Source organism: Solanum lycopersicum, chromosome 4 (genome assembly GCF_036512215.1).
Source record: "Solanum lycopersicum chromosome 4, SLM_r2.1".
In the NCBI taxonomy this organism is placed as follows: Eukaryota; Viridiplantae; Streptophyta; class Magnoliopsida; order Solanales; family Solanaceae; genus Solanum; species Solanum lycopersicum.
Window position 1 is genome coordinate 6,124,689 of NC_090803.1, and position 24,524 is coordinate 6,149,212.

The 24,524-nt window shown below is 31.0% G+C and overlaps 1 protein-coding gene and 1 long non-coding RNA gene across 11 annotated transcripts; both read left to right on the forward strand.

Annotated features, from left to right (window-relative positions):
• The first annotated feature begins 4,443 nt into the window (after nucleotides 1-4,443).
• On the forward strand, nucleotides 4,444-6,601 carry LOC138348256 (uncharacterized). 2 transcript variants are annotated; one of them, XR_011220564.1, is made up of 2 exons: nucleotides 4,444-4,567; nucleotides 5,930-6,601. It is a non-coding gene; the product is annotated as an uncharacterized lncRNA (long non-coding RNA). The 2 variants fall into 2 exon arrangements; XR_011220565.1 differs by having other exon boundaries at nucleotides 4,444-4,551.
• Nucleotides 6,602-14,740: 8,139 nt separating this feature from the next.
• Nucleotides 14,741-21,764, forward strand: LOC101252577 (probable galacturonosyltransferase 4). 9 transcript variants are annotated; one of them, XM_010320908.4, is made up of 12 exons: nucleotides 14,741-15,037; nucleotides 15,286-15,345; nucleotides 15,910-15,983; nucleotides 16,226-16,398; nucleotides 16,495-16,529; nucleotides 16,637-16,678; nucleotides 16,786-16,912; nucleotides 17,044-17,279; nucleotides 18,980-19,251; nucleotides 19,417-19,774; nucleotides 19,998-20,570; nucleotides 21,080-21,764. In XM_010320908.4, exons 4-12 carry the CDS (start codon nucleotides 16,287-16,289, stop codon nucleotides 21,365-21,367), a joined length of 2,043 nt encoding a protein of 680 aa, XP_010319210.1. In that variant the 5' UTR covers nucleotides 14,741-15,037; nucleotides 15,286-15,345; nucleotides 15,910-15,983; nucleotides 16,226-16,286; the 3' UTR covers nucleotides 21,368-21,764. The 9 variants fall into 9 exon arrangements, with proteins under 9 accessions (XP_010319210.1, XP_010319211.1, XP_004236640.1 ...); XM_010320909.4 differs by having other exon boundaries at nucleotides 14,884-15,037; nucleotides 15,907-15,983; nucleotides 17,047-17,279; XM_004236592.5 differs by having other exon boundaries at nucleotides 14,902-15,037; nucleotides 15,907-15,983.
• The last annotated feature ends 2,760 nt before the right edge of the window (nucleotides 21,765-24,524 follow it).

Consider the following 24,524-nt stretch of genomic DNA (forward strand, 5'->3'; position numbering starts at 1 on the left):
CCACTTTTGTTGTCACTAATGCTAGTTTACCTGTACCTTCACAAACACCACAACCTCCAAGTTTTGATCATTCACTGAACATTAATCCAGCACCACTAAATGACCAAACCTCTATTGATCATCCCTTGCCAAACACCACTACTTAACATCTGAACCAAATATCAAACTTAAGAAGGCGTGGTAGACTTCACACTACATCAATCTACCTGAAAGAATATAGCCACTACCTTCCCTCATTACCGCACCAATCCTCATCACCTTCAGCACCTTATTCTCACCTTGTTTTATCTGAAAATTATCTGCCCTTCACAAGTCTTGGACAGAATAGCCAACAAGCAGTTAAAGGTCTTTTACATGACAATGAACCACATTCTTATGAGGAAGCAGTACAGGCAGCAATGACATCAGAATTTGAAGCTCTTCATGCCAATGACACTTGGGACCTTGTTAAGATATCCATAGGGAAGAAGGCCATTGGATGCAGGTGGGTTTACAATGTTAAACATAAAGTTGATGGCACAATAGAGAGGCTGCTTACCATGTTCTCAGATACCTCAAGAGGGATCCTTTCATGGGTATACACTTGTCCAATAATGCAGATTGCTCAATTACTGCTTATTGTAACTCAGATTGGGTTGCCTGCCCTGATACGAGAAAATTAGTAAGTGGCTTTGTTGTGTTGATGGGGGGGACAATATTATTTGGAAATCTAAGATACAAACATTTATCTTCAGCAGAAGCAGAGCACAGAGTTGTTATAAAAGTGGTGGGTGAGTTAGTATGGTTAAAGAGGCTGCTGATTGAATTGGATTTGCCATGTAACTTGCCAATATTCGTGTTTTGTGACAGCCAAGCACCTGTTCACATAGCAAAGAAGCCTGTTTTTCATGAAAGGACAAAACACATAAAGGTGGATTGTCATTTTGTTAGAGCTAAACTGCAAGAAGGTCTCATTACACTCCATCACATTTTGACTAATGATCAGTTAGCAGATTATGTGACGAAAGCTTTGCCGAGTGCCAAACACTCAAACATTCGGCTTGTGAGCTACTCACCTCCAACTTGAGGGGGCTGTTGAGATATATAGTTTATGTTTTATTCAAAAATGTAATTAGTTTTACAATTAATGTTAGCTGAGCAGAGTCAGTTAGTTATAAGTTAGTTAACCTTTCTTCCATGCTTTTGTTAGTTAGGTTGGTTATTCCTTGAATATTGTACAGGTTGATAAGTTAGCTTTTAGAATCTTCTTGTTATTGTTTTGTATAAATACAGTACATCGATCATTGAATGAAGTTAAGTACTCATTCCCAAATTGCAGAGCTTTTCTTCTTTTCTGTTCTCTCTCAAAGCTTAGCTTAACATTCATCAATGGAGAATTGACATTCTCCATAAGTTCTGCTCAAATTCAATACCAACTCATCCCCAACGCCTTTCCACTCATCAGGGTGTTGGACATTCAATCCCTCATATTTGAATTCTTCAAGATGTTTTATCGGCTATTTCACTTGAGGTATATTGCCATCAGAGGCAACTTCACTGTGCTTCCTTCACTCTTTCGTAATTTTTTATATTTACAAACTCTTATACTTCGTAATGATGATACACATACTTCAAGCTCCATCCTTGAGATTAAAGAGGACATATGGAAACCGTTACAATTGAGACAACTGCACTCTGACCTTCCTGTGAAATTGCCTCCCCCTCCTACCCCAACAAGCAATAGTCCTACTTCTTGTCTACAAACTCTTTGTAAGGTTACACCAGATATATGCAAAAAAACTGTAAAGGCTTGTCATCTCAGAAAGTTGGGTATTGAAGGGCAATTGGCACTTCTTCTTGGAAAATCTACCAAGGGACGTGGATTCGACAGTTTCCAAGAGCTAAGGTGTGTGGAAAAATTGAAATTGTTGAACAATGATTTTAGTGAAGAGCTTCACCTTCCTCCACACTTTTTCAGCTTACAAAAAAACACTGAAAAAGTTAACTTTGTCAAGTACAAGGTTTGAGTGGAGTGAGGCAGATATGTTGGGGCAGTTGGAATGTCTTGAAGGTACTGAAATTGAAAGATAATGCATTCATAGGGAAGAATAGGAAGCCCAAGAAAGGAAGTTTTAGCAAGCTCCAAGTCCTGCACATTGTCTGGGCAGGAAACTTGGGATGCATCAAATCGTCCGTTCCAAAGTCTTACACACCTTGCTCTTATTTCCTGTTATGATCTCAAGGCTTTGCCACACGAGCTGTCTGATTTACCTTATCTTTCAGAGATGAAGCTGAACCGCACATTCCAGGCAGTCAGTTCTGCCATAGAAATCAAAAGAAAAAAACTACAGAGGCAAGGTCCGGAAAGCAACATCAAATTCAATCTCATTATATTGCCCCCTCCCTCGTCCACAAATTAGTTCATTTTGTCTTGACAAATGATTTTATATCTTCATCATACGTTTGTGTTTGTTCATAAGTTACTTTCTAGTCGTTGTACAATTTCTGCAATCACGATTTCACATTTCTTAGCATAGAAAGCTCTCTCCAACACTTACATCTATCACATTTTCCATGTAGGATAGAATAAAGGCATGGTGTTCCCTCGGATCAATGATGGCAAATAAAATACTCGTGGATCACTCACTGTTTCATCTTTCTGCAGTCCATTCCGACGAAACAAACCTGTTGTCTTTCAAGCATTGTGATTCTTGAAAATAAGTTTCTGTGTGGTTTAATTTAAGAGATGTCGAATAAATATGCTCCATTATGCGTTTCTAGTCTCTTGTAAAACTTTTCCAGCTTTCAAGTGATTATTCGTGCCATCGAAAACATTTCTTGTAATTCCTGCAATTATTTCTTGTAAAACTCTTCCAGCTTTCAAGTTTTGTTGCTTTTGCGCCACAGAAACTCAAGATGCTATTTTAATCGGACTCTTCACTCTCAGTGCTGCACCCCTGTCAACACGACCTGGATCGAGATCAAATACAACGATTTTAATGCTAGAAGTGCATATACTCGTTATCAGTTCAAAGCATAAGTCGAGTAGAGTTATGATCAACTTGAAGGTTCAGATTTTAAGTGTTCTGCCATTTGACACCTCTGAACAGTCAAAGTGATGCATATACCTTCGAGTTGAAGGGGACGTTCATTATGCTCAAAAATGACCAAAGAATGAGGAGTTATAGTATTAGGACCGCTGCTTTGTAATTTTGTATTTTGCAATTAACTTCTCACAAGAATAAAAATGTATTTTGTAATCTTTGTGTATGTCGTATTCATATTTATAATATTTTTGATAGGGAAATAGCTACATCCAATTCTTCGTCTAAATACAAATAAAATAATACATAAATAATATATTTGGTACACCTTTAACACAGCAACATGTTTTAGCCTACTTGTTTAAGGTGCCTTGAAAGAGTCGATCCCTCGAGTGTTCGAGTGTTTGTGAGTTCAAATCTTGCTAACAACAACTTTGAGCCTCTTTTTCTTTTAAATTTTTACAGAAGTTTTTCTAGTGCACTCATTCTGTTAAGAGTTTGTGAAAGAGTTATCTCTCTTCTTCCTACAACCTCTTGTCCTAATTATATGTTTCTTCCCTTGCTAAAAGTTTACTTTCTATTCAACGTATAATAATTTCTTCATTCTGATTTTTTTGTTAAGGACAAGAAGAACAATACAACACTGCTCCGTTGTAACAACACTGGGCGGATCCTCCCATTTGATGTGTGAAAAATCTGAATCCTTCGGAAAATTCAAAGAGTTTCATACATGGTTAAAAGTATTTTTTTCACACTTCTATTTCCTATTTTCAATCTGATGGGGTGGAGAACATGTTAACCAAAATGCAAATATTATTGGCAACAAATGGGTGTTTTGGTTCAAGTTTTGTGGAGGTTTTGACCAAACTAAGTCATTATATAAAATAATTTATCAAAGTAATACATTTTTCTAAAATTTTACAAAATTAGTATAAACGTATTTCACGGTAACGTTTTAGGGTATATTTTATTTTTTAAAAACTAACAGCATTAGGTTAATATACGTTACTGTAAGTAACGTTTTACTCTTAAAACGTTACTGTGAGTAACGTATATCAATCTGACGCCATCAACTTTTAAAAAATAAAATATATCCTAAAACGTTACTGTGGAATACGTTTATACTAATTTTATAAAATTTTAGAAAAACATATTATTTTGATAAATGACTTTATATAATGACTTAGATTGGTCAAAACCTCCGTGGAGTGCAAATGGTTCTATTGAAAGATTTAAATCTCATTTAGTGGCTCAAGGTTTTTATGATTATAATTTTTTTTTCTTTCACTTTAAAATTATTATAGATATCGAGATTATTATATTTAAATTACAAAAGGCTAAGTCAGATAAGTTCTAGAAAACTTCAGCTTATTAAAATATAAAAATATTGTGAATTTGATATATAGACTTGTCTCTCATTTTAAGAGTCAACTTTTGCAAATATTGCTTCAGTTTCAATTTTTCAACACAAGGAAAGAAAGAAGAAGCATCTACCATCTGCGAGGTGAATCGAATCCTTCCTAACAAGGTGAAAGTTCGTTCTCGTAAGTTCTTTAGCTATCAGGAGCTCGTTTGATATCAGATTAGATTTGAAGTTGAAGTTTTGTTTGAATATTTAATTTGATTTTTTTAAAATTACATTTCTTTGAATAAGCACGAAAACCCTCCTAATTGTAAAATTTATCAAATTTTGTAATGTCAAAAATTTTCCCTTTTCATATATGTGTTCAATACACAATCAACGTTTAAAAGTCTGAATCTCAAAATTTTTTATCAAAGCAGGCCATCATCAAGATAATATATTTTTTTAAAATTTTACAAAACTAGTATATACATAATTCTTAGTAACGTTTTAGATAATATTTTATTCAAAAAAATTTGATAACAAAAAAGACAAAAATCTGACTGAGTAAATAGACATAAAGCGTTATTGCCAGTAACGTTTTATAATTCGTTGCTCTAAAGCACGTTTTACAGCTAAAACGTGACTCACAGTAACGTTTCTCTAAAATGGTTGAAAATTGAAATTCAATTTTGTACATCTCTCATTCATTATTCAAATTTCCACTATTGAAATGGATAGATATATTTTGTACATGCCTTCAATTGAAAATATATATGATTTCTCTTTTCTTTTGCTTTTATGTATAGACAATACCTTTTTAAACAAAAAAAAAACGTGAGGAAGACTTTAAACTAATTGGAGCTTGTCTTGTGTCATTTTAATTTCAAAATTTGTGAATAATTCATATAAAAGATCTTTTTCTAGCCAAGGTAACCATCAATTCCAACTATTAGACCAATCGGTTTCTTATGATTATTAAATATTAGACTATCAATAAAGAAGTTATTGAATTAATATTGATGCAATAAGTAAGCAAGACAACTATTAAAAATAGGAATTAATTGATATCGTAGAAAATTCCTCGTGTTAACTGCAAAACGTGTCTAGAGTAACAAAATATAAAACGTTACTGACAGTAACGTTTTATGTCTGTTTACTTTGTCAGATTTTGGTCTTTTAGTTATTGAACTTTTTTGAATAAAATTTTACCTAAAACATTACTGAGAACTACATTTATACTGGTTTTATAAAATTTAAAAAGAAATGTACTATTTTGATAAATTAATTTTAATAATGACTTACTTTGGTCAAAAATTCCTAAGATAAGTGATGTGTTATTGTGATTGAGAAACTTGTTCAGTTGGATGTGTTCATTAATATTCATTGTGTCATACTGGTATTACAAACTTAAACTTGAATTGTACATATCAGTAAAAAGGACGATTCCCATATTCAAATCACCATTCATCAATAATAAATATTGCATGTTGATGTGACAATCTAACAAATATATCTGAAATGTGATATATATACAATATTTATGAAACTTGTGTGTATATAGGTAGAGATGGCGGCTACTTACGCTGCACTAACTTCTGTGTTGGGAACCATAAACAAGCTTTTACGGTCCAACTTATTAGTTGGCGTAGAAGAGGTTCATAAGCAACAATTAGAGTCACTCGACAAGATGTTTGGCACTCTGCAAGTGTCTCTAATTGGCAAATGTGATGACGGAGAAGCAATTATTAGCAAGGAATAATCAAAGATGTTGCAGTTGATGCAGAAGATGAAGTTGAATCACTAATGAAACAATTTATAATTGATGATAGATGTGGTCGTGTGAAGCTTGATAAGGTGTCTCAACAGGTTATACAAGTAACTCATTCTGTCAATGAAAAGCTGATCTCAACCTTAGAAAATGGACAACCACCGCCGGCTCTCATGATCATTTCCCCAGCCTTGAAAGTTTCTAGTCTAGAGATTGATATGGACTTCAAACTCTGACTAACTGTAAATTTATACAAATTATGATGCATGCACATGCGTGAATCAAGGGTCACAACGGGTGTGATTTTGATCATACCAGACTTTTTCATTTAACTCGCACACTCTAAAAACTAGCTCAATCTTTATCTAATTTTATTTATTCACCGATATGGGATATTTTAACTTATATCCACACACACAAAGAATTACAGTGTTAGCTTAATTTTAGAAATACTTATTTCTTTTACCTTCTCTTTTTCTTTTTTTTTAAACGCTCTCTATAAATTTAAGATTTTTTTGAAATAAAATTCAAATATTTTTATACTATCGTCTATGAGTATTATTTAAATAAACTGATTTGAGTACTACTTAAATAAATTGGAATACATATGAAGGTATATGGATCAAAGTCTATTTTCAATTAATTTTTGGATTATCGATAACATGAACTAAGAAGAGAATCGAAAAAACTAAGAAAGAGAAAAGTTGAAGCATCTATTTAAAAAACTTTTTAATATTAGAAAGAAGATTTAATAAGTTATGATTAATGTTTTTTTTAATGAAAACAATTAATTTAGATTTAAAAAAAAAAAAGTTACCATTAATGATTGTCTTAAATTGCTTCAAGGGTGTTGATGAAGAATGAGGTAAAAATAAAGAGGACAAGTAAATACTAAAAAAAATCTACTCATCTTTGACAATCAAGAAGAATTCTAAATAAACTCATATAATTAATTTAGAGTTCAAGTTATCATATAATACTTTTTTTATTATTATATAAATACTAATAATAAGTAATATATTTTAAAAAATAAATATTTCTAAAAATGAGCTGATGGTGTAATTTTTTTTTCCCACTATTAGTGCATATAAGTTAATCTGATTCATCACGAACCCGTTAAATTAAAAAATAAATTAAAAAAAAAGAGAAAGAGGAAGAAGAAGAAAATCCAAACAAAATTTCAAATAAATGACAGAAAAAAATTGCATGCATTTTTGGCCTTTGCAAATGTGGCATAAATTACGGTTTCAAATTTCAACTGTTTTTAACTTTCTGTTTCCGTTTTTTTTTTAAATAATAATAAAATTAAATTAAATTAAATCCTCTCAAAATATGTATGGACCTGTTAATATAGCAATTTATTAAGGAAAGAAGTTTTTTTAAAAATTATTAGTCACGAGAAAATGTCAGATAACAAATTTAAACTTTTTTTCTTGCGTATTTTATGGAGTTTCGGATCCATAGTTTTTTTTATTAAAAAGCGTGACTTCTTCATCATCATCATCACTTACTATTAAAAAAACTTTCTCTTAGTTTCCATTTTTAGGTATAAAATCTTTAAAATTTTATTCGAGTATCTGAATTTGCATTTTGATATAAAAAAAATGGAGAATAATAGAAAGAGGGGGAGAGAAACGTTGAATACGATTTACAAGAAGAAGAAACACCAAGTCATGATGATGAGGATGATGAATGAGGATGATGATTTTGATCAAATTAGGTATAAATGGGATAACGCTAAGGATTTTATGCGAACAAAGGAATTTCATCAAGACGATGCGTCAGGTACAAGTATAGGTCCAAATGCAGAAACAGGGGTTTTTGATTTTCCATGGATTAAAGGAAACAGAGACGTAAACTTCAAAGAAGAAATCGAGGAATGTTTGGATAGTACATTTTCAACCTACAACTGTTACGATGATGAAATTCACATCGACGCTACTACTATTACCACTACTCCATCAATTTTCAGTGATAGCACCATGTTCGATCAAAAGAAGTTGCTATTAGGATTGGACATTGATCTCGATTTCAACCTCAATCCCGATCTAATTGATCAATTTTTCACTGATACTGCACAATCGTCCTGTGACAATGATCACGTGGATGAAATTGAAGATCATCAATTGAAAATTGAAGTAAACGGCGATACAAAACTTGTTGAACCCAAGGATAGAAGTTAATTAATTGGAGATAGCAAAAGTAGTCTATTACCGTTGGAACGAATTGGTTCGACTTGAGTTGGATTAGAAGCATGAAATATATATACATCATCCCCGATAGCTAGTTATCAAGCACCATGAAATGATATACAACAAAACCCAACAAGTTCTTCTTCGATCTTGAATTTCAATTATGAAACCTTTGAAAAAAATGTAATATAATGATTAGATCCTTAACCGAAGGTTTTCTTTACATAAAATTGTTTAAGAAGTGTACAAATTTTTGTTTTTTTGGATATTAATATAATAATATTCTTAATAAATAAAAATTCATTCATTATTCTATGTGACTCTATTTATTGAGTGATAGAGTTTAAAAAGGAGTAACGTTAAATATATGTAAAAAATACTGAAACTATCCTTTTAAATAAGTGATTAGGAATATTTTACCTATCTTTTATTTTAAATTTGTGATAGAAAAGGTCTCAATATAAAATAATAGTGATAATTAAAAAGAAAAATATATCGTATTTGGTCTTGTCAATTGTCATTAAATGAAATTCCATTGCCAAACAAGCAGACTCCATGATTCAAATTATTCGATAAAAATGTCCAAATTTATTTCTTTTTTAACTTTTAATTATAATTAAGATAGATGAAAATAGTATTGGGATCTAAAGTAAAAATAAGACTTGTCTCCGATGACATGGGCGATCTTAGTTTAAAATATAATTAACAACAAGTGAACAGGTAAAGTTACTTTAATTTATATTAATTGAGGTGAGCAGTGGCGGCTCAAGCTAATTAGTGACTTAAATTTAAAAATAAATTAGAGATCTAATTTTTAATTATTTTTTATATCTGAAATTTAAAATTAATTCGTTCAGAAAAACTTCAAATTCTTTTTATAGTCTTAAACTAGACATTAATTTCAAACAAAATAGATTCGTGTATAAGAATTATTTTTGAGAAAATGAATTAATATAGTCTTGAATAGTAGACCTTATAAAAATTACCCCTACATCATTTCATATTACTTTAATAAAAATATTTTTATTTATTTTAAAAACTAGTCCATATATTATTATTATTATTATTTATATTAAATATTGAATACTTACAGTAAAATCTGATTAATCTGAATATATTATATAAATCTCATTTATGAAAAATACTTTCTATCAATCAAAAAAATAATTATACTGAAAATTTAAAATTGAAATTTCTGATTAATGAAATAACGACATTATTCCCTCTAATACAATTTTATATATTTTCTATCTTTTATAATACTAAATGAAGAAATGACCAAATGCACCAACAAAGAAGGTTTTCATTTTTGTTTTCTCAAAGTACTCTTTCTTTATTATCTATTTATATAAATGAATTTATTTAATTAGATATTTTAAAACATAATAATACCATTGAAATTATCTACATTTTTTGTTGATGAAATATTTGGAGTATTAAAGAGATTAAATTATTTGTGTAACATCTTTATATTTTAACAAAATATACTTTTATATGCTCACTAAAAAACTTATTTCAACTAAATTTTGGACTTTTCTATCATTAACCTTACCATAATAATCATTTATTAATTAATTTGTCTTTTTTCACCCAATAATAGTAAGAATTTAAGATTTAAGTACAAAGTTTAATATTTAAGATTCTTAATATTATATTCTATAGAATTGAGGTTACGACAATAATAACAATAATGACGTAGATGATGGAATTTAATTAGTATGATTTGAGGAAAATAGAGTATAAACAAGTTAATTAGTGGCTTATAGCAAAAAAATAATTAGAAGGCCTAATTTTAATTATCTTTTTACATTTGAGATCTAAAATTATTTTTTTAAATAATTTTTTCAATGGTCTTAAACTATATATTTACAGATATTTTTTAATCTCGTGATGTTAAAGATATCATGTGGAAGTTAAATTTAAAAATTGATTCAAAATAGAAACATTCTTTAATGTTTCGAAACAAACTAAAAAAATGACAAACATATTTAAAAAATATAATATTTGTTTTTGTTTAATAAGGCTTATACTAATTTTATATCATTAAAAAAACTAGGCGTTTGAATTTGGAGGCCCTAAGACGTATGTCTCATTTTTAAAGGCATTGAGCCGTTCTGAGAAGTGAATCTAAGATTCCAAGAAGAAGGGTGCACCATTATAAGACACGATTTTGTCCCTTTAAGAAAAAAAAGACAATTACTTTAGGCTTTCAAATTTGAGAGGCCTCATATATTTTAGCAATAATAGATATGGATTTTTTCATAAGAAAAATATTAAATACGATTTTCAAAAAATATTATAGTAATAGAAAAAGTTATAAGAAGAAATTTAATATACCTAACTATGTCGCAAGAAAGCTTAAATGCATTCATTATATGAATTATTGATTGAAAATAAATTATAAAAAAAGCCGATTATAAAAAATATATCAATTTAATTTTGTCTCAGACAATTTGTACGTTTGAACCGCCGCTGACCCTTGACGTAAGATTAGATCTAAATATTATAATTGATTTTGCTAAAAAGAATGGAAAAGAAGGAAGAAAAGAATGTGGATTTTTTCAGCTAACAAGTTCGAAAACTACTTTATTTTTAATTTATGTGAAATAAAATGTTTGCAATGGAACCTACTTTTAGCTTCTTTTATTTTTTAAAAAATAAAAAAGAAGTAAAAAAGCAATGCTGCATTTTAATTGCTTTTTAAAACGTCAAAAACAAACACCCAAAATTAGTGATTTTAATTGTTATATTTTACGAATTATACATGTAACATATTAAATTTTTGTCTCGATCATGGGTTTTGGTGACTCATTTTTTATTATATCTAAATTCACCCCTAATTGTCCTTAGTAGTGAAAATAGTTGAGAATCCTTTGCTTTTAATTAGAGATTTTAAATTTGAATTTTAAAAATCAGTATAAGAAATGTTGGGAGCATAATCTTTATAATAAGCTTTCTTCTATATGAATATCAAAACATTATATTTTTTAACTTAAATTTCAAATAGTAGTTAAGTAAATTTGATCAATTTTTATTTTATATTATCGTGGATGTCTCCTCTTCATTAAGTATCTAGTGTATTTGTCTGTGTTTCATACTGTTCTAAAAGAATATAGGATATGAATTAATACTAATTAATATTACGTATAATTTTATTTTAAAACACCGTATTATGATGGAATGTCTTCTCATGATTTTTTAGATGATAAATAAATATGTTTTTGACTAAATAAATATGTATGAGACATTAAAGCCGTATATGGAATGATTTATTGAAATTAATGTATAATATTAATTTAAATATGAAATTGAAGAATAAAATAAAGAAGAAGACAAAAAAAATATAGATTCAATTTGATGAAGCGAATCTAAGAAATAATCCGATTTTATTTAATACAAATAACCTAATATGATTTTAAGATGTAAAGAAAAAATTAGAATATTGAAATGTGAATCAATTTTAATTACCGGTTAACACGAGGACAAAAAAATAAGCATATTAATAAAATTATGTAAAAAAAAATATACATAAATTCAATAATGAAATATAAATCACGATGTGAATGTTTAATCATATTTAAAAAATAAAAATTAAATAAAATTTGAAGTTAAAATTATGTTTGGTTATATTTCATAAAGAATATTAAAATTTGAATGTATACACTTTAATATTATCCAATCGAAAATAAAACATATTAATTTTTATTACATTAATTAAAATTTTTAAAAATTAAATAAAATTTGAAGTTAAAATTATGTTTGGTTATATTTCATACAGAATATTAAAAATTTGAATGTATACACTTCAATATTATCCAATCGAAAATAAAATATATTAATTTTTATTACATTAATTAAATTAATTAAGATCTCAATTATCACGCGCACGAAGCAAAAACTTTACTAGCCCTCCGTTTGAGCGGTCCCTAGTTGATTTTTCTTGAGTTTCAAATTTCTAAATTTAGTTATAAAATACTAAATGAAAAAGGGTCTGAAACCTTTGAAGTATTGAAAATGGAATAAAATTATCCTTCATCCACCTATTGACTCCAAAATTTCTTTTTCATCCACCTATTGGCTCCAAAATACCCTTGTCATCAACCTTTGAGTTCAAAATTGACCACTTATTTAATGATTTTAAATTTAAACTATTTTAATTTTTTTAAAATACTTGATGTTCAACTATTGGTTATAATTTAATTTATTTGTATTATTTATAAACCAACCCACTATCCACTCATTACTACTAAACTCCACCCAATTAATAATCCAACTATAATATCAAAATCGTCATAAACACAACTAAAACACGATGAAATTATAGATTAATGAAAATGACATCCAAAATTATTCGAGTCCGAATCGAAGCCCCAATTAAATTTATGTTGAGCCTCTTATTTAGGAGGACACTTTCAATTTGATTCTCTTTCAAGATTGAATTAGAAATTTATGATTAAAGGTAAAGAAGTAATACATCCCGAATTGATTCATCCACTTTTTTAAAATATAATTTTATTAATAATTATGATTTGTTTTAAAACTTTTAATATATTATTTTGAAAAAAAGTTACCTATGAAGTAACATCACATAATTGAGACGTAAGAATAATTAAGATGAACATAGTTAGACTTTTAAGTTTATTGGTAATTTTTATTTAAACACTTGAATGTATGATAATTAACTTCTATAGATATTTTCGTCTCAAATTTTAAAAAACACTCAATTGGCAGTAGCTTTTCTATTGTTGCATTAATAATGTGAGTGATTTATTAATTTGGAGGGTAACTAGTAATGGATGGATAGTAGATTGAATTATAAATTATACTAATAAGTTAAATTATAACAAATAGTTGAGCGCCATGTATTTAAAAAAAATATTTAAAGTTTAAATATAAAACCGTTAAATAAATGGTCAATTTTGAACCAAAAGGTGGATGACAAGGGTATTATGGACCCAATAGGTGGGTGGGAAGGGTATTTTGGAGCCAATAGGTGGATGAAGGATAATTTTGTACCATTTTCAATATTTGAGGGTATTTTAGACCCTTTTATGCATACTAAATTGTGGAGGTGAAATAGTTATAATATGGTAATAAAAAATTTCTTAGCATTTATAGTTTTTAACTAATTTATGGAAAGACATTTAACAGTATACCTAGTTATATATACTTTTCTTTATGAAAAAATAACTAGGCATTAATGCTAAACTGATTTATAGAAAATAATTAGACATTAATTTCAAATAAGTTAGATTAGGCGTAAGAACTAATTTTTGAAAAAATGAATTGATATAGTCTTTAATAACATAACCTATAAAAACCACCCCTACATTCTTTCAAATTACTTTGATAAAAACATCTCATAAAAATATAAAAATTACTTTTATTTATTTTTTAAAACTACTCTATATATTTGTTTTACTTTTTGTTATTTAATATTTAATATGTGTATTATAATTCGATTAATCTGAATTCATATTATGTAAATCTCATTCATGAAAAACACTTTCAATTAAAAAGAAAAATCATATTACAAATTTAAAATTGAAACTTCTAATTCTAAAAAAATAATTTATTCGTTTTTATTATTAATTTATAGTATTTTCTATTTGTTTTATAATAATAAATGAAAAAAGACCAAATGCATCAACAAAGACAACGGTGTAATAAATATAATTTTGTGGGGTTAGTGACAACTTGGCATCTCATGTTCATCCACACAAATCACTAATTTATTTCTAATAAAAAATATTTCATTTTCATTTTTGTTTCTTAGAATAGTATTATTTTCTTTATTATCAATTTATTTATACAAATTTATTTAATTAGATATATATAAAAATTTAATAAAGAAAAAAATGTGTTTTATAATCATCCATATTTTAGTTGATGATTTATTTGGAGTATTACATAAATTATATTATTTGTGTCATATCTTTATACATTATTTTATGTTCCACTGATAAACTTACTTTAACTAAATTTGACTTTCTTGTTATTAAATTTACCAAAATAATTGATGAATAGATTAAATTATTTTGTTCCTTTTCACCCAATAATAGTAAGAATTAATATCAAAATTATAGAGTTAAATATATAAGATTCTTAGCATTATATTCATTATAATTGAAGTTAGAATAACAACAGTAATGTACATATGAATTTTATTAATATGATTTAAGAAGAGTAGAGCGTATACAATATTATTATCATCATATTGAGGTAAAAAAATTATTTTTAAAAGATCAGTATAACAAATCCAAGCACAAAAAATAAGAAAATAATATAAAAAACATTGCAATTAACAAAAGAAGCAATGCAAATCCGATAAGAAAAGAAAAAAAATAACAATATAGTACAAATTGCGATAATCAATCGGTTATAATAAATATCAAAATTATAGAACAACGACAAACATCAACAAATCTAAAATCTCGTGGAGAAAGCAAGATAAATCCATTCAATGTCATAACTTTTAATTGTTATAAGATTATTAAAATTTTATTAATAATAAAAATATCATAATAAATATTTTTGTATTTTTATAATTAAGAAGATTTTAATAATAAAAATAATGATTTTCAATTTCTCATTTGTATTCGGATCGCATTTGCTCTTACCGACACCCTTATCTTTCTCTTCCTTGTATCTCTCTTTCTTTTGCATTCACCATAGCCAAATTCTTCCTTTTTTCAAGGCTGATTTTATGGTATGTTCAATCTCGTTTTCTCTTTTACTTGAACCCATTTTCTGTATTCTTTTTCTTGCCTGAAAAATCATCATTTGGGTTCACTTACAGTGGTGTAGTATAGAGTTAGAACCCATACATTTTACAGTTTTTTCTTAAAGGAAATTGAGTTTTTCCTTCGTTTTCTCAAGTGGGTGTTGTTCAGTTTCTTGTATTTTTAAGGTTAGGTTCAATTGAGTATTGATTTGGTATTGATATTTGTGTTAAAGGAGATCTGAGTTTTGCTGCTAATAAGCTGAGAAGAAGGAAGTTTGATAGTCGTTATTCTGGTATGTTTACTTCGACCATTTTTTGTGTTTGGGATTTTTGTTTTTGTTGTTCTTAGTTGCAAATTCGCCATCTGGGTTCAGTTTCAGTGTAGTACAATAATTGATACATTCTACAGCAATTTTGAGATTTGTTAAGGAAATTGAGTTTTTCTTTCGTTTTGCCAAGTGTGTCTTCTTCAGTTTCTTGTATTTTTACGGTTAGGTTCAATTGTATTTGATAGTTGTGCTGAAGGAGATCTGAATTTTACTTCTAATAAGCTGAGATAAGGAAGAAATTTGCTAGCGACTGTTCTGGGATGCTCAGTTCCTCTTCTGTTTACTTCGACCATTGTTGTGTGGGGGGTTTCTAGTTTTGTTGTTTTTAATTGCAAAATCACCATTTGGGTTCAGTTACAGTGGTTTTGTGTAGTATTATAAACAATACATTCTACAGCATTGTATAGATTTGTTGAGGAAATTGAGTTTTTCCTTCGTTTTCATAAGTGGGTGTTGTTCAGTTTCTTGTATTTTTACGGTTAGGTTCGATTGAGTATTGATTTGGTATTTGTATTTGTGCTGAAGGAGATCTGAGTTTTGCTTCTAATAAGCTGAGATAAGGAAGCTACCGAATGTTCTTCCTTTTTGAGGCTGAGTTCATGGTATGTTCACTTCTCTTCTCTTTACTTCTTCCATCTCTTATTATTCTTTACTGCAAAATCATCAATTTGGGTTCACTTTCAGTGGTGTAGTGCAGTACTTCAATCAGTACATTGTATAGTAATTCATAGATTTATTAGAGGAATTGAGTTTTTCCTTCATTCCCCTAGCGGGTGTTCAATCTTTTTTAGGTTTTTCATTTGTTCAATTGAGTAATGATTTGGTATTGACATTTGTGCTGAAGGTGATCTGAGGTTTTGCTGTTAATAAGCTGAGATAAGGAAGGAATTAGAGGGGGTTTAGTGATGAAGATGAAACTGAGGAAGCCGGTTTTGTTCTTGTTGCTAGTGACTGTTTTTGCCCCTATAGTCCTTTACACTGACACTCTTGGGACTTATTTTACTTCTCCTTCTTCATGTAAGTTTCTTAATTGATTCTCTGTAATTCTTAAAATGGGAATAGCCCATCAAGGATAATGTTTGATGTATTGGCATTCTATGATTATTTCTGCAGCAAGGACTGAGTTCATTGAAGATCTGTCCACCTTTGTAAGTCGGATTTGTGTTTTATCCACTTCATTGTTTAGTGTCTTTTATGTGTTTGTTAAAGCATGAATATGTAATATTTTATTTACAATTCTGATTCCATGATGCAGACTTTTGGTGGTGACGTCCGACCTCTAAATGTGCTCCCTCAGGTATCAATCGTAATTCTAGTCTGAGGATTTATATTTGCTCTTAGATTGAGGCATTGAGCAACATTTGGTCACTGTGCTTAACTTTCCATGTCTACAAATACTAATAGGAGTCATCCACATCTCTCAAAGAACCACGGGGCGATGTATATTCAGAAAATTCAAGCCAAACCATTTCTAATGCCTCAGACACTTTAGGCAGCGAGGATGCTCGGAAAACAAGACAACTAACTGAAGGTTTTTGTTCATTTATGTCTGTCTATATTTCGAACTTAGAGATCTGGAATGCATGAAAAAATCTTGATCAAGTTTCATGTTGCTTCTATAGTTTTTGAACTGTCTATCTCTAACATGTCATCTTTATTCAGCAGAATCATTGAAGCATCAAACTGCCACTGGAAGCAGCAATGATGGAGTAGAAGTGGCTATGAATGGAAATCACATAAGTCAGGTTACCGATAACTTGCACGAACCACAACAAACAGACAAAACTTCACCGAAACTTGTGTCAGCGGGGAAAGACGAAAGCATAGCAATGGAAACCAACTCAAAGAAAAAGACGAGTTCAACAGATCCTAACCAGACCTTGGATTCCACTAAAACTGTAACTACCTTGCATATTCTCTGCTTTTGCATGACTCATCTAAATTTCCAGTCTGCAGCTATTTGAATGTTTTATGGTGTTTGTTGTTCGTTCTCTCAAACTGTTTAGTTATCCTACATCAATTGAGGGATGTGGATTTGGTCTTTATATGTTCTTTGGTAATTTCTCACCTCATGAGCTAGTATTTGGAGTTAGGCCCAAGGTCCATTTCTTTACATGGTATGAGTGTCAGACTCATCCCACTTTTTATTTACCTGATTATGGGGCGTCATATATGTTGTCCATGCTCTAGTTGACAAGCCTGGACGTGCAGGGGGTATTAAGTTATTCCACATCTGTTGTAGTTGTCGATGTGAATTTTGTCTCCTTATAGCTTTTGGGGTTGAATTAGGCCTGATCCTCATTTCCTTGCACAAAAATTCATGCGTTAACATTGTGATATTGTAATCGTTTTCTTTACTGTCTTAATCTGAGGATCGATCTATAAGGTGCGCACTCTGGCCCTTTTCTTGGGTGGCCATAGAATATTTTTTTGTTCTTGGTCTTTCACATGTCAACTTTTGGGCTCATAAATGCTTCAGTGTCATGGGAGTTTCTGTGTATCTTCTTTTGCTTCTTCAGTACTATGTGAAATGCTGGGAGGATTTAAAGATGATTTTCTCATCATCATGGATTTACACCCGTGATCTATCTTGAAACTTTGCACATTAACCCTGGATGTCATTGAGTTAAAGGATAGTATATAGAATGGGGTTCTGTGGTGCATGTTATTTGCAATAATATTATGTTAATTGGCGGAACTAGTAATGGAACCAAAAGTTGGAATTATAGAGAAGCACGATAGGGCATAACACTCTTAGGATTAGTAGAATTATGACTAAATCCATGTTCAAATTTTGCAAGTTTATACTCCATTAGACGAATGACAGTGAAATTAGACGCGAATGTTGTGCTTAGATATTGATAGATTAAGATGCAACGCATTGAATTAAAATTGGATAGTCTGTATAAAAGAAGTAAAATAAGATAGCTAAAATAGGGGAATCCTCGTAGAGTGTTATGCGCCAAAAAACTTCTTACGAAAGTGAAAAACAAGTTGTATCAAACACTTGCGGGAGCAACAATATTGTATAGGAGTGAAGTTGGGCTGTTAAAGACCATTATATCTATCTTTTCCAACATATGCACAAGATGAATGGCATAAAAATGCATGTTAAGATGGATTGAAGTTGTTATTATACTTACATTAAGTTTGGTGGTTGTTGCGGTGTTGTCAAAGGCGAAAAGCACTGAATTTGTGCTAAGGTTTTTAGTACAAAGCACAATTAAAGTATGAGCTTTTATAAGGGAAGGCTCAATGAGAGATGCTTTTATTCTGGTTGGAAAATCATATGTCCATATGGGATAAGTATGAGATTTGGATTATCAGTAATTTGCCAGACAGATTATTTAGTGGTGGAATACAATGGAGTTAAATAGAGAAGATTAGATGCACGGATTCATATAGCTGATCCTACTAATTTAGTTTGTGATTGTGTGACAATGGGTAATCTGCTATATTTTGGAAAAGATTTGTATGGTTGTGCCGTTGTGTGGACTGCATATATTGGTTGATCTGCAATAATTATCTAGGAAACCAGAGATAAAAAATTGACCCTTCTACATGAATTGAACTTGCTTATGTTTGGATTGGTTTCTAGGAAACAAGACATGATCAACACACTGTTCAAACCAGTGGTAAAGTTGTATCTGGAGAGACAGCAAGGGGCAAAGATGAAGAGCGGAATGCGCAAATTGTCCCCCCTGATGCCCGTGTTCGCCAGCTCAAGGATCAGCTCATTAGGGCGAAGGTCTACCTTTCACTCTCGGCAACACGAAGCAATCCCCACTTCATTAGAGAACTTCGCTTGCGGATAAAGGAATCGCTGCGAGCACTTGGTGAGGCCACTAAGGATTCTGATCTGTCTAGAAGGTTAGTTTTATTTTTTAACAATTAGGTTCATCTTATTCCTGTCAAAGTGGCTTTGGGATGGTCCTGAGTCCTACCTTCCCCAGTGATTTTGCCATTTCATTGCATAGTGTCTACTAGCCTGATCCATTTGATTTATCTACCAATACATATGATTTCTTTTTATAGTGCCAATGAGAAGTTGAAGGCAATGGAGCAAACATTGGCCAAAGGGAAGCAGATTCAAGATGATTGTGCTACTATTGTAAAGAAGCTTCGTGCCATGCTTCACTCAGCAGAAGAGCAGCTCCGTGTCCACAAGAAGCAAACATTGTATTTAACACACTTAACTGCTAAGACACTTCCAAAGGGTCTTCATTGTCTTCCTTTACGCCTTTCAACAGAGTATTTCAAGTTAAATTCTTCCCAACAGCATTTTCCGCATCAAGAGAATTTAGAAAATCCCAAGCTATACCACTATGCACTCTTCTCAGACAACATATTAGCCGCTGCTGTCGTCGTAAACTCAACTGTTTCCCATGCAAAGGTAAACGAGCTATTGTCAGAAACTCATCTTGTATATTGAGGTTGCATCTGGCTCAGAAATTCACTTTATTCTTTCCAAGTCTTTTCCTATATGATTACATAGAAACATGCCCATCTGCATGTTTAAGTTTATAATATCTCAACCTTTATGTCTCTTCAGGGACATCCAATAAATTTGGAATATCTCAATCTTCATTTATAACTTTTTCTGTATATGGTGGCAGGATCCATCAAAACACGTTTTCCATATAGTGACTGACAGGCTTAATTTTGCTGCAATGAGAATGTGGTTTTTGGCTAATCAACCAAAGTATGCTACAGTAGATGTTCAAAGTGTTGAGGAATTCACCTGGCTAAATTCAAGTTATAGTCCAGTTCTGAAGCAATTGAATTCTCAGTCTATGATAGATTATTACTTCAGATCTCGTGCTGATTCTGATCCAAATGTGAAGTTTAGGAATCCAAAATACCTTTCAATCATGAATCACTTACGCTTTTACTTGCCGGAGATCTTCCCAAAGCTGGATAAGGTTCTCTTCTTGGATGATGATATTGTTGTGCAAAAGGATCTTGGCGGCCTTTGGTCACTTGATCTTAAGGGTAAGGTAATTGGTGTGGTTGAGACCTGTGGAGAAAGCTTTCATCGGTTTGACCGCTACCTCAACTTCTCAAATCCTCTGATCTCTGAAAATTTTGATCCTCGTGCTTGTGGTTGGGCATTTGGAATGAACATCATTGATCTAAATGAGTGGAGGCGACAAAACATCACAGAGGTGTACCACTCATGGCAAAATCGGGTATGAAATGAATTCTTTTCACTTATTTTTTTCAGGATTAGCATGTTCATTTAGCCATAATTTCACATGCTTTGCTTGGTCATGAAATTGATAGCCTGGAGGCTGGAGCAATATGGTCAATATTTCGTTAAGTATCATATCAGTTCCTGACCCTTGGGGCAATTTCTCTTTTTTCCAGTAAAAGGTCACTTTCACATTTAAGTTTTGTCCACACCCCAACCAAATCCCTGCCATGTCCTTTTTTTTTTTGGATCAAGTAAAAGATTTCATTAATAGTAACAAGGCCAACTTGGTCGTATACAAGAACCGCCATATGTCTTGTCCTGCCCTGTTCCTCCAATTAAACTCAACAATTGTATTGTTGTAGCCTTTGTAAGTTTTCTGGATGACTATGGCTTGTCATATCGATCTCGTTCTGTTACTAAAAATGTCAACATATACACTATACACCATCGATTTTCATGCATCATAAAGTTGTTCAAATAAGTCATGAAATTTTATCTGCACAGAATCATGAAAGACAACTTTGGAAGTTGGGGACCCTACCACCTGGTTTGATAACCTTTTGGAAGCGCACATATGCCCTTGACCGATCATGGCATGTCCTTGGACTTGGCTACAATCCAAATGTTAGCCAGAAGGACATCCAACGAGCAGCAGTCATACACTACAATGGAAACTTGAAACCATGGCTTGAAATAAGCATACCCAAGTTCCGGGACTACTGGTCAAAATTTGTTGACTATGATCAGACATTTTTGCGAGAGTGTAATATCAACAAATTGGGTGGTTCATGAAGTGTTCTCTGCACATATTTCTCCTAATTCCTGAAATACAGCGAGCAAGCATTTGTTTAGTTTACAGGTCCGTTCTTCCTGAATAAGTGTATGATTTTTGTTCTTGTTCTCTAAATCAGGGAGTTATTCAGGTATATATACATATATGTTGAGTGGAGTATTAGAGTGAACATTCTGTATGACCTTTATTCTTGACATCCATTATTGGATGACAGCATGAGTCCAGATTTATTGTAAATGATTAACCATAGCTATCCCTTTGAATTTTACTGTTGGTTCTTTTTTGGATTGTTGTATATCAATGGGTGCTACTCTCGAGGGTGACCATGGATCTTCCATTACTCAGTTTATTACACTAATGTCTTCAGTGATGGTTCTTTTTGAATTCAAGTAAAAAGCATTGCAAGTGTGTTGTTTTCATATTACTTGCTTTATAGATAACTTAGCATGCATACATCATACTTGGTACTATTGTAACAACCCTCATGAAATGCCATCCCTTCCTTAATTTCTAATGTCATGCTTTGGCTGTATTAATTTTACTTTTACTTTGATTGTTGTGATTATGGACCACTCGTGACAACTACGTGATTGTTGATACGTAGATATCTGATTGTACTTACTGAGTGCCTTGTATATTTGCATTTTGAATGTTAGGAGTGAGGAGCAGTTTGTGCCGTCTCTGGTCACATAGTAGCAATTAGCAAGTACAGTTTAGATGTATATATTCATGTGCCTTAGTTATTTCCCCAACTGAACCGAGTTATCGCACTTGCTGCGTGCACCAACTAAGAGGGGCTATGGTAGGTATAGACTAATAAAGTGCGCGGAAAAGGGGAAATGAGAAGTCACCTTGCTAGATGATCTATGTTGTATCCAGAGATGCAGCATTTACACTGGTCTAGTTTTAGTTTTATATATGTGTTACTATATTTCGTAATAATGGCAATGGGGTATGCAATGTGGCAAAAGGATCGAAATTTGTAGTTGCTATTTGATTTTTGTTACTTGTAGTCAAAGGCGTGTATAAGATTTAAACTTTATGTGTTCAATCTTTATGGTTGTGAACTCGTTTAAGCTGTCAATTGGATATCACATTCTCAGTTTTATTCCTTGTGTTTATTTCCAGAAAGTCATTTTCAGGTTGAAATGTACTATATTCTTCTGTTTTTTCAATGTAGGAATGTCACATTTCTCATTAATCTAACTACTAATTAGATTTAACCCTCCCAATTATCATATGCTTGTGATTTGAAGAGTTAGAAACAACCTCTCTGCCTCACGAAGGTAAGGTTTGTGTGCGTCTTACCCGGATTAACTACCCTCTCTCTCTCTCTTCCAAAATGCTAGATTTATGGTTGTGTTTAGTGTGGAGGAAAATATTTTTGAGTTTTTCATGCTCGCTTGGTCGAGATTTTTTTTGAACAGTTTCTTTGGGAAAATAAGTTACTTAACAATGAGGAAATTGACTTTCATAGTAATAGTAAAAAATAATAATTTAGAAGCAACATTCTACACTATGAGTGTGTTTGGTAGGAAAACATTTTCTCTCATGTTTGGTTGGGATAAAAGTTTCGGAAAATGTTTTCCAAATCAACTCATTTTCCTTAAGGAAAACATTTTCCATAACTCTCCTCTAATTTCAAATTACATTTTTTTTTGGAAAAATATCAATTTAAATAAATATTTTCAATTTCAAAATTTTATTTTTTTCATCTGATCCTTGACCCTCCCCCACCGGCCAGCCCCCCCAACCCCAACCCGTCCCTAAAAAATTAATTTTGCTTTTTAAAAATATTTTCAACTTCAAATTTTTATTTTTAAACTCCTACCCCTCCCGGCCAGCCCCCCTACCAGCCCCCAGCAACCCCAATCCCCAAAAAAATTATTTTGTTTTTTAACAATACTATCAACTTCAAATTTTTATTTTTTCACTCCTATTCCCTCCCCCCACCCCCACCACCCTCCAAAAAATAATAACTTTGATTTTAAAAAATATTTTCATGTCATAAATTATTTTTTACTCTAGTAAAATTAAAAGCTGTCTCTCAAAAATATTTTTCATTCATAAATCAAACACTAAATCATTTCCAGAAAATATTTTCTACTCACCAACCAAACATGAGAAAATAAGTCAAAAATTCACTTGTTTTCCAGGAAAACATTTTCTAGGAAAACATTTTCCATGGAAAACATTTTCCTCCATACCAAACACACCCTAATTGTGTTCTTTTTATCTTCCGACGTACTTCGTTTTCACCCTTACTTTCGTACCATTCACTTCTACTTCCTTACCCCATTTCTCGTAATATTTGTCTAGATAATTATATGCATATGTCGTTAGAATAATTGTTTTTGGTTATGTACCAAACACCTCATTCCCGCCCCATTAATATATATATATATTAAGATAATTGTTTTTACTTATATACCAAATATATTTTTTTTAAAAAAGGTAAGATATTCACTTTTTTAAATATTTTCATTCATACTGAACACACCCATATGTTACATAACTTATCATACTTAAGTTTAAAAGTAACTATTGAATATCACTATAATTTTTTTTTATATCATTTAAAATTAGAGAAAGATCTATGAAAGTATCCATTATAAGTTGTTATGACTAATTATTTATAAAAATACAGACAAATAATTTACATATATATGTATATATATCAATTTGGTCAAGGAAAATAATTATTTAATGTACTTGGTGTCAGGTTGTGGAGCCTGATTAATATTTGGTGTACTGTCATATATTACTGTTTACGCGGTTTAACCTCCGCGGTGAGGTTGCCAGGGGGTTATGGGGGCGGGAGCCCTCCATCCCAAAAGAGGGGTTCGGGGCGCCGCCCCGACCTAAATTTTAGGCTGTACAATTTATTCTCTGTAATAAAAAATATTCTGATTTGTTAATATATATACCCCATTGACGTGGAAGTTTACTCGCGGGGTATTACCACGAAATATTGGTTTTTCTCTTTCTCTCTCTAGATCTCTCATCTCTTTCTCTTGAAAGTTCTTGTGTTTTTCATTTATCAAGTGTGTGTGCGTGAATTCGATCCTAATACTTTTAAATTAAAGGAAATTTTCCTTGATTAATTTTGCAATCGCGATTGAATAATTAAAACTTTTTTTTTGTTTGTAATAGAAT